Genomic DNA, 10,735 nt, shown 5'->3' with positions numbered 1-10,735 from the left:
TTCCACTTTATGGAGATACAATCAGAAGTACATATAATGCCACAGCCAAGTTTATAGCTCAAGAAAATTTAGAAACCTAAAAGGACCGCAGGTATCGATCTTACCTAAATAAATGAATTGCCTGTTTCATGTTTGCTGTTGATTATAACTTCTACACTAATTGAAAATGCGTCGCAGGTGTAATCTGAAGACGCATTTACAAATGTATCTTCAACAAAGTCTGTCTGGCTGATGTTAAATGTTATCTTGCTATAATTGTCACTTTTTAAATCATGGTGGCTAAATAGTATATGCTAGAAGACAAAATAAAAAGAAAGATGTGGTAATTTCTGTGAAGCTATGTATCTGCTGAAATGTCCTGTTGGTAGATTTTGCTTGGTGACTGGATCGTGTATGGTCGACATGTCTATGGTCTAGGCGAGCAACCGATTGCAGCGATATTGCTGGCAACCGAACAGAGTTTGTCTTTGCTTGCAATGGATACTTTGAGTACGATGCAATTGGCGTTCGTCTGAAGTCGGTGTATTGACACATTTATTGTTGTTCTGTTTACAATCTCTGCCTTTGAGCGGCAAATTTGTTGTCGTTTCGATCATCGCAGTAGCCTGCTAAGTGTATCTTTTTAAGGAAGAATTCCCGAGATCTGTAACAAGTTTGTACTTCAACAAGTAGTTTTTCTACCCAGAAATAGCTTCCGCATAGGCAATATTGTACTTCCGTGTTTCATTGCATATTTTTATGGAAATATGGATTCGTATAAGGCATTATGCGAAATATGTGGTATCAGTTTTACGTTCAGGAAGGATTTATACAGACATTTGAGAGTATTTCACGACATGGACGTAAATTTAGATAAGGATAAAGAAACATGCGACTTGTGTGATAGAAAGTTTTCGACTATCGCTGCCCTCGAGCGTCACAAGAAAACTCACAGACCCGCTCCACAAAAAGTACGTAAAATATATCATTTTACAGAAAAAATGTTTAAGTTTTGGTGTAAAATGTTAATTTTCTTGGAAAGCAATACTTCCATTCCATGTGTTTTGCGAGATTTGTGTCAGTTGAAAGGGCATGTTGAGTTGTGGTGGAAGTGAGCTAGGCCTACTGTGTTACCATTCTAGTTTTTTTTTAATTTCTTGCCTAAATAGCGCACTCGAACTAATAAACCCCCTGTACATGTTGTTTTTAATTCTGTATTTTTCTTTGTATTGTTGGCCAATGAATTTACTTGGTTGGAGGTAATATGTGTGTTTTAATTTCGTAAATGTTACTTTGTGTTATGCTGTCCACATTTGTGCTCAGAATTGGTGGCCCCTTTAAACTATATAATCTGCCTTGTTGTTTTTAAGCTGTCGTGCACGGAGTGTGATGATTTCATATGTCGTACGAGGGAGGAACTAAGAGGTCACCTGGAATGTGAGCATGGAATAAGTATGGAAACTAAAGAACTGGAGTTTGATTCAATGGAACGTAAGGAAGCACAATACATCTATGCACTATCACTTTCGAAATGAATACATGCTTGCTGTGTTTTGAACTTGTTACTGATATTAGTTTCATTTTCAGAGTTTCTGCAGTGGAAATTGAAGATGGAGGGTGATGAGAAAGTTTTCTTTACAAAGAGAACTGGTGAAAGGATGGTTGACAGTGAGAAATCCCGTTTATACTACATTTGCCACCGTTCGCGATCTGCCGTGAAAAGTAGTTTTGGCAAAAGATTGAGAGCATCAAACAAAATTGACCAAACATGTCCAGCATCTTTGATAGTGACAAAGATGCCATCAGGCAAAATAAGTGTCAAATTTTACATGACCCACACAGGTCATAACTTTTCTGTGGGGCCTCTCCATTTTGCTCATGCTGACAAAGCAATGGTTACTGGCCAAATAGTACTTGGTAAGTAATAATTGGACTAACATCACAGTGATCTTAAAAATATTAGCCTGGCTGACAGGTCATAAATGAAATTTTAACTAAAAACATGAAGACAGTGTGCTTGTTTGCAATTACCCGTAATGGTCAACATTTGGAACACCCCCCCCCCCCCCCCCCCCTGGCGTTGGCATTACTCACACACACACACACACACACACACACACACACACACACACACACACACCTGCTTTGATCTCTGGAGTAAGTGCCTTGTGTTGTGTGTGTGATATCAAGGTGGTGGTGTTTGTCAGCTCGTGTTTGTAGATTGTGTGTTGTAGTATCTCGTGACTATTTCAAAGTTGTTTGTGTTAGGTATGTTAGTGAGCTAGTGTTCACTCATTGTGTTAACTTGAGATTGCAATAGTGTGTGCTACAGCAGCAGCGAGTTACTTTGATTTTATGTTTTGGGGTTATGCATTCATGTTTCATGTTTGAGTAATATGTTGTTGGTGCCTTATGTTTCTAACACTCCAAAATATAATTATGTTTTTCAGTTAGCAATGGATATGACGGAGGAGATTGTCATTCGTTGCTGGTTGCATTAGGAGATGACTTGATGTGAGCAGGGTATTGACTTCCAGAATGAGATTTTCACTCTGCAGCGGAGTGTGCGCTGATATGAAACTTCCTGGCAGATTAAAACTGTGTGCCCGACTGAGACTCGAACTCGGGACCTTTGCCTTTTGCGGGCAAGTGCTCTACCATCTGAGCTACTGAAGCACGACTCACGCCCGGTCCTCACAGCTTTACTTCTGCCAGTATCTAGTCACTGGGCGTGAGTTGTGCTTCGGTAGCTCAGTCGGTAGCGAAAGGCAACGGTCCCGAGTTCGAGTCTCGGTTGGGCACACAGTTTTAATCTACCAGGAAGTTTCATAGGGTATTGACTTGATTGTGGAATGTGCTTGGTGTAAGGTTTGTCGTGAACATATATAGTTGACCTAAGTCCCTGTTTCATGGGCCAGGAAATGTTATATGTGGCGGTGTCAGTGATATTGTGTTGTGATCCATATCTAGAGAAACCTGGATTGAGAAATCTAGGTTCACCATCCAAGATATTTAGTTTATTATTCTTTCATCATTCTTCTATTTATCTCTGTACACATGAGACTGGAATGAGTGCTTTTAGTGTTTTAGATTGGTATTGGTTTTGTAGGGAAGTGTGTTCTGAATACAGGGATAAGTTGGCAGAGCTGGGGGTGATTGTGGAAATCCATGATCAAAGTTTGGGGAAAGAAAGCATGGGAGGGGTTCAGAAGTTGCCATTTGGCGCTTCAGAACAGAACTAAAAGGTTTTTAGTTTGTGTGGCTGAGGAATACAGTGAGGAGGGGACTACTGTAGTTTGATACATTTTCATCATATAACACTGTAGGGAAAAGGATGTATGATCATTTAGTTTTTGATCAGTGTTTTGATTTTAAAAATTATTGTACTGTGGTATGTACCAGTACAATAAAGGTGTTTGGGGGTGGGGAGATTAAATCCTTTACATGAAGGGGAAGACGCACTCTTCGACCTTGCAGTCACACATGAGTACTGCTGTCAAAAGAGGGCGCTGAATAAAAATGTGTTTTGTTGTTTACTGAAGGCAGTAGGGGAAAATATATAGGCCAATGGTTGTGTGGTGAGTAGGTTGGGGTTGGAAAAGGGGGGGGGGGGGGGGTTGTGGAGGGTTGGGCAGGTTTTTGGGTTAGGTGCGGTGGGTAGTTTCATCTCCAAGTGACTGGTTTGGGCTTTCTTTCTTAATAAAAAAAGATAAGAAAATTAAGGCCGTTAATTTTTGTTTTTTAAATTTTGGTATGGGTGTTGTGTTTGGCAGTGATATTGGATCAGTTGGTTTTGGTTTCCTGGGGAAAGCGGGGGTTAGGGAGTTAGAAGATTTTGTTCCTTTTTGTGGGGGGGGGGGGGCGGGGGAGGAGGCAACCTATGTTTATTTGTATGTGGCTTTGATTGATAAGTATTTTCTTTTCTTGGTTTCTCCTTTTTTTGTGTATTATGTACGATATGTTTCATTAAGTGCCTGAGGAATTGCACAAAAGCTGGATATGCCTGTAAGTATGGTGCACAAAACCCTACGAAACAGCCTGTTTTGCTATCAATACAAAATCAATGAAGTTCAGATAGATTCCATGGTGACTCCTGTTACATTTTGAACTCAGTGTTTTATTATGTTGACCTTTTATTGATCTATAAACCTTTATTTTTTAATGTAAATAATCATTGTATATTGTGTTACTTGGACAAAGATCTGAAATTAATATTTAAGCAGGGAAGAAAATTAAAATTAAAGAACAAGGTTATTTATATTGTGACTCGTGTTACAGATTTGGGACATCCTATTGCTAAGTATGTTTTACGTCAAAAGTGTCCTCAAACTATTAGGTGTGTGGATCTGGTTTTTATCACAGAAAATGCATATTAGGTTGTCATTCAAATGACACAGGTACAGATTTCTATAAATATTTATACCGTGTAAAATATCGCAATATATTGAAAAAAGTGCGTGACTCTTGTTACTTGCTACCTATTGTTGGAAAAACATTTTCTCGCAGGCAGAGCAAATGAAAATGTTGTTTACCAAATATGATAAGCTAAACATTAACATTTCAGTTTTTAAACAGTATGATAAATTATAAGAGCATAGCATCTGGGAAAATAAGCTGAATAAATATTGTGTGGTTTGTTGTTTCCTGAGGGCAGTAGGGGAAAATATACAGGCCAATGATTGTGAGTTGAGTAGGATAGGGTTGTAAAGGGGGGGGGGGGGGGGGGAGGAGGAGTTCTGGAGAATGGGGCAGGTTTTTTGGGATTAGGTCGGTTGGGTTGATGCATTATTTAGTTTCAGACATACCATGTTGTATTCCAACTCAGTGAAACGTCAGAGAACTGAAAACATCGTCTTGCATTGACATCATCAGGTGGATTAATTTTCCTTATAATTTTGTTCTGTGTGAACAGAATTTCATCACATTTTGCAGGCCATTTCCAATATTGACCAGCATGCTCTATTTCACTGATTAGGTAAGAATTTCCAAAAATTGCATGTGCTTCTTCAGCATAGGATTTACCATCATATTCTACTTTGTACCAGTCTCCAACTTTCACACTTTCTATAGTTTCTTCAGTATGGTGATCTGCAGCAAGGAGTCCGCAGCTTGTGGTCGTGCGGTAGCGTTCTCGCTTCCCACGCCCGGGTTCGATTCCCGGCGGGGTCAGGGATTTTCTCTGCTTCGTGATGACTGGGTGTTGTGTGCTGTCCTTAGGTTAGTTAGGTTTAAGTAGTTCTAAGTTCTAGGGGACTGATGACCATAGATGTTAAGTCCCGTAGTGCTCAGAGCCATTTGAACCATTTTTGCAGCAAGGAAATTCTTTGGAGACAACAGATATGTTTGTAGTACTCCTTTCTTGCAGTGAAAGCAGTGAATGTTTTTTATGTTTGGTATTGACGATGCAGAAGAAAATATTTTAGCCACACAAAGTTTCACTTTGAGACCTTGAATTTCATCAGTGGGCGTATGAAAAACCCTCATAGTTGTGGTGCTTGCAGCTGACTGTGCAAAAGCTAATGCATCACCTGCTATGAATTTTCACTTTTTTTCTACATTCCACACTTGCCATTTCGCAACTGCACCAATTCCATGTACAGCTCCTTTACTGTGGGATGTAGCAAAAAAGTTCAGTTTGATTTCCAAATTGTGCAACATATGAAGTTGAGGTACAGCAGCAGTAATATACTTGTTTTGAAATTGTGAGGCAGGTCCATCTGACCAAATTGAAATTACCTTCAAATTTTCAGTTATAGTTGACCAGTGATGTAATCACAGCATCCTTGGAATGGGTTAAACTGTCTGAAACAGCAGCAGCTTGAGAACCTGAATGCCACAGTCACACAGTAAAAATACTAACTTGTGCTTGTGCACTTCGCAACTCATCTTGATGAACAGAAGTGTAGTTTTCAGCAAAATCAATATGCAGCAATGCTAACTCCTTAGAATCTTTGCTCAGAACCATTTCTTTTTGCTGATAATAAGATGCAGACTGAGTTACTTGTGTAGAGATGAAGAAGAAGTTAAGGATTTTTGGAGATAATGTATTTTGCTATATCAGCTGCAGAGCCTTCTTCTTTGACTATAATTATTTTAGTGTCGTTTTCTTCCATCTTCCAAACAAACCATGATAAATTTACAATTTCCAGCTTGTGAGTTTTATAGGTTTCATTGAAACCTCTACTATTTTGATTTGTCTCACTTTCATTCCGCCAACAAAGCTCACTGGGTGTCTGGCATATGATGGTTGATAAAAATGTGTTACTGTAAGCTGGGATATTATCATGTTTCTTATGAGGGTTTCTGATAGCATTTATGAAATTTTCATGATATTTGCACAAACATACATTATGAGGTAATTCGCTGCTTAATTGAACATGTAGAGGCTGTACTTCTGCAAACTTAGATTTCCCAATTTGAACTTCAGGATGTTCCTATTTCAATACCCCGTATGTTTCCATGATTGACATGACTAAGTGATAAATATGAGCTATCCTTTTCTCATTATTTTCTCTGATCACTATTGTATCCTGGGTACCTGGTGACTGTGACTGACTGACTTCGTCATGATAGTAGGAATCAGTTACCAAGTCACTAGTTTGAGAACTAAGGCCTCTATTTTGTGACTTACTGCTAAGACTGGGTCTTTCAGACTTCCCATCTGATTAATTTCCACACTGAACAACTCACGAACAACTAAGACTTTACGTCATCGTGAAGATGGAAAAAAAGGTCAGCTTGAGCCGTGGCTTTACGTAGAGCGCTATGTGACTTGCACAATGACAAAGCTGCTTTACTAGGTTGCTGATCTTACATTGTGCTTTGTTTCCTAAATCTCTCCCTAGTTTTAGCTCTTCTTTCTTCTAATAACAATCATTGCTTTTGTGGACTCAACTGCTGGAACTTTTGTTTCTGCTTCTGGTGACTTTTTATAACTTCTTCCAGGTGCTTCGTCTTAAATTCTTCATATTTTCCTACCTTCTTTTCTGTCTTTCTACTTCTGATAGAGTATCCTATTCTTTTAACCTTAAAAAAATGTAATTGTGACTTAGATTATGTGGCTCACGTTACACATTTAATTTTGCATTTTTACAATATTGATTGAAATTGGGAAATTTTTAATAATGGTATTAGTTATGCATTGAAACAAAGAAGTAAATTATTGAACATGATGAATTTAGCTCTTAACATTCCTCTTAATATGAAAACTTAATTACATGGAAGTGGCTCATGTTACATGGAAGTCCATGTTGTTTTATTATATTATATATCCCAAACTGTAATTTACGTACTTCGATTTTATACTATCTATGCAATACATTAGGATATGTAACTGTAATATAAATAATGATATACTAATTCTTACCTGCCAGTTAGTTGAAGTGAAGGTCAAAAGTCACCAATAATTCACACTTCCATCACATGAAAGATATATGGCCTTTTATAAATGGCTCCATACAGTAAAAAGTCCAGCCTTTTCAGTGTATAAAAAGTACCCAATTTTTAACATTTAAAAATTGTATGTGTGTCCTACTTTATATGGAATATCCCTTCAGGATTTGCTTCCTGCTGACTTGCAGACAAGTAAAACAGTTCCGGAATATTGCGCTTTCATGTAAGTAGACAGTGAATGGCAATGATACATTCTGTGCACAGACAAAGCCCATTTCAATGTCTAGGGACATGTCAATATGCAAGATTGCAGAATAAGGGCAACAGAAAATCTGCACATATATCAACCAGTACCACTTCATCTCCAGTGGTGTGGGTTAGTGGCATCATTTATCATAGGGCCACCTTTTTTTGAGAAGATGAGTGGTGAGGGCCCTGTTACCTTTACTCTTACTGGTTATGAGAGTCTTTTGTGCACCAGCGTCATTCCAACCCTTCACCAGTGTGGATAGGATAATTGCCATGCAAGAGCGTGCTGCTCCACACTTGCACAGCCAGTAGAGTGGCAGAGATCGGATTATATGCATTTGCATGTTGCATATGCATTTGCTCTTTGGCACCTTTTCACCGGTTATTGCATATTTTCACTCTTATGTTTACTATATTTTAAAAATTTATACGGGCTATTCATAGCTCGATCTAGTTTTGATGTCTCACAAACTGACTGCTACCTAGAACTACGTCCAGTCACTGATCAAGAGGCCACTGACCAGCGAAATCACTACAGAAGAGAAACAGGAATAGGCACACAGTCAATGTTCCGCATCTGTGCCCCAGTTAATCCCCTCTGCTGTCATATTGTACACACCGGAAATAATTAAATTAAACTACACAAGCTTTTAGTTGTACATCCATTCTTTCAGTTTAGCGAACTATTTGCTTGTACATAGTTGAACATGTTTACATGTGTAGTGTGTAACATGTTGTGTGCCATGCCGCCCGAAAAAAGAAACAGTGTTACCGAGCGAGGTGGTGCAGTGGTTAGCACACTGGAGTTGCATTCGGGAAGACGATGGTTCGATCCCGCATCTAGCCATTCTGATTTAGGTTTTCTGTGATTTCACTAAATCGCTTCTGGCAAATGCTGAGATGGTCCCTTTGAAAGGGCATGGCTAACTTTCTTCCCCAACCTTCCCTAATCCGATGACCTCACTGTTTGGTCTCTTCCACCAAATCAACCCAAGAAATGTCGTTTTGTGAACAGCTGACCAGCCTGGAACATTTACATATGACGAAATTGTTTTCTATTGTTGAGTTTGAGAGGCCATACAATATATTCTGTTTCTTCGATGTTTTGAAACTGAAATTTAAATTATGTGCACAATGTATTTAATAATGTTATGGTCGCAATATTTTATTTGCTGGAAATAAGTGTGTCTGCCATCTTGATAACATCATGGGGTCAAAGCAGACAGGTAGAGTCATAGATGTTGGTATTGCCCACAACTATAGCCCATAAAGTGACATCATACATAATTTTCAAAATAATTGCACAAATGTTCTATAGAATATGGTATTAACTCTAGCTCATCTGATAAGGGTAACGTCTGTTCATGAATTTAGTGGTGGTGTTAAGGAGGTACCTACAAAAAGGATTCTTCGAATATGTAAATGCTGATGCTCTTGCTATTAACACGGTAAGGTAATGGTATAAATGAAAGAAGCATAGCCAAATCAGGAGAATCCTTTTTGGTTATTCAAAAGTTACACGAGTTCATACAAATACTATAGTAATGAATAAACTGCATAACAGACAAAATTGCCAGCAAAATAAACAACATTTACAGCACACATTTTAAATTTTCCTGAGACTTTAATATGCTTTCAAAAGCAATAGTGTATCTGCAAGACATATGAGGCCCTGCACCTACGAAAATTTGTGGGAATGGCTATCCCGACATTTGCTCATACCAACTCCATGATGCCATCCTCCACCACTGATAGGCTCACAAGGAATCCCTTGAGTGCAAAGTCGCAAGCTCAATCTTTAGTAACACTCATTTAAAAGTGTTCGATTATGACAGGAAAAATGTTCACTGCTAATGACTCACCATATGCATCAGGAGGGCAATAGAAAATGAGTATCTGGGAGGTGCAGAGATCAGCCTTCTGCAGGATGTATGTATTGCACTTCATGAAATGGATGTCATCGACATTCAAGAAATGTTCAAAACAAACCATTACCATGCTCCATGAACACTGATGGAAAAATGGCGCACCACAGTGATTAGAAAGGTTCACACCATCAGGATTGAGGGTGAACTCCTTGGAAGCTACAAACTGTACCATCCTCAAAAGCACCTGAAGTTTATGTTGTAAAGGAAAATAACTGACAGTTCAGTACTTATTAGTGTGCAGTGACGGTAAGACATGCATTCATTGGTATTCTTTGTTACGTATTGATTGCAGCAATAAATTGAATGGAGGCAGACCCTATTTATGCAGATTAGTTATCAATGTGTTTGCATTAGTGCGATTTTTAGTTTCTCAGTCCAGTGCTGCACCTGTCAACGTTATGCAGAAACAGTAATGCATTAGTGCACATCAACACGCATCGTCTGTCATGTTTGCCTTGATGTGAATCGTCAGTTCAGGTCAGCAGAGTGTGGAGTTGCACTTAAAGGGGCTATATTTAAAATGTTGGGTAAAAGGAAACAGTGTGCCTATTGAGGGAAGGAAGCATGTACAAAGGTCATATTCATTAGAAATAAAGTTAAAAGGGTTGGATCAGTATGAGAAAGGTGAATGTATAAAATGTTCTCCAATCTCATAGAAAATGTGATTCCAATGACAAACTATCAAGTTTTTCGGGTGACAGTCTAATTTTAAGGTGAGTGGTGTTATTAGAGATGTATAGATTGACAACCCTGCAAAATATATGGATGATGTGTGGATGAAACTGTGGCCCAAAGCTGTGTCAGTGCAAGAAGATGAAGTGATCAGTGATATCAGCATTGTAACAAGAGAAAGTGTGACATGGCATTGCTGATTGAATTAACCCATGTCCTTCTGAGGACCTGAGCAACAAAGATTTGACCATTTTCAGTACTAAAGAAGGAACAGAAGTTGAGGAAATTCAGCTTATTAGAGACCGGACAATGAAGAAAATGCCTGAGACCTCCAGATTGATTGACATGGCAATGACAATTTTTAAAGAATATGATCCTGAAGAAGTCAAATGTACAATACTGAAGAGGGAAGTTGAACATTCTCTTAATGTTACAAAGAGTTGTATAATCAACTGGGCAAAGAGGACTAGACAGCCAACAATTAAACATTTCTTTGCAAGCCAGTGTGGCACTTC

The 10,735-nt window shown here is 38.6% G+C and overlaps 1 protein-coding gene across 3 annotated transcripts in view; it reads left to right on the top strand.

Moving 5' to 3' along the window:
• The first annotated feature begins 502 nt into the window (after window positions 1-502).
• LOC124622101 (zinc finger protein Xfin-like) overlaps window positions 503-10,735 on the top strand; it is a 76,780-nt gene continuing 66,547 nt past the window's right edge. For all 3 annotated transcript variants that reach the window (XM_047147703.1, XM_047147704.1, XM_047147705.1), the window contains exons 1-3: window positions 503-950; window positions 1,350-1,470; window positions 1,567-1,896. In XM_047147703.1, coding sequence (XP_047003659.1) covers window positions 747-950; window positions 1,350-1,470; window positions 1,567-1,896 — 655 coding nt within the window. In that variant the 5' untranslated portion in view covers window positions 503-746. The remainder of the gene's footprint in view (window positions 951-1,349; window positions 1,471-1,566; window positions 1,897-10,735) is intronic.

This window comes from Schistocerca americana, chromosome 7, assembly GCF_021461395.2.
Source record: "Schistocerca americana isolate TAMUIC-IGC-003095 chromosome 7, iqSchAmer2.1, whole genome shotgun sequence".
NCBI classification, from domain to species: domain Eukaryota; kingdom Metazoa; phylum Arthropoda; class Insecta; order Orthoptera; family Acrididae; genus Schistocerca; species Schistocerca americana.
The sequence above is the reverse complement of the archived record's forward strand: the minus strand, read 5'-3'. Positions and strand labels throughout refer to the sequence as shown.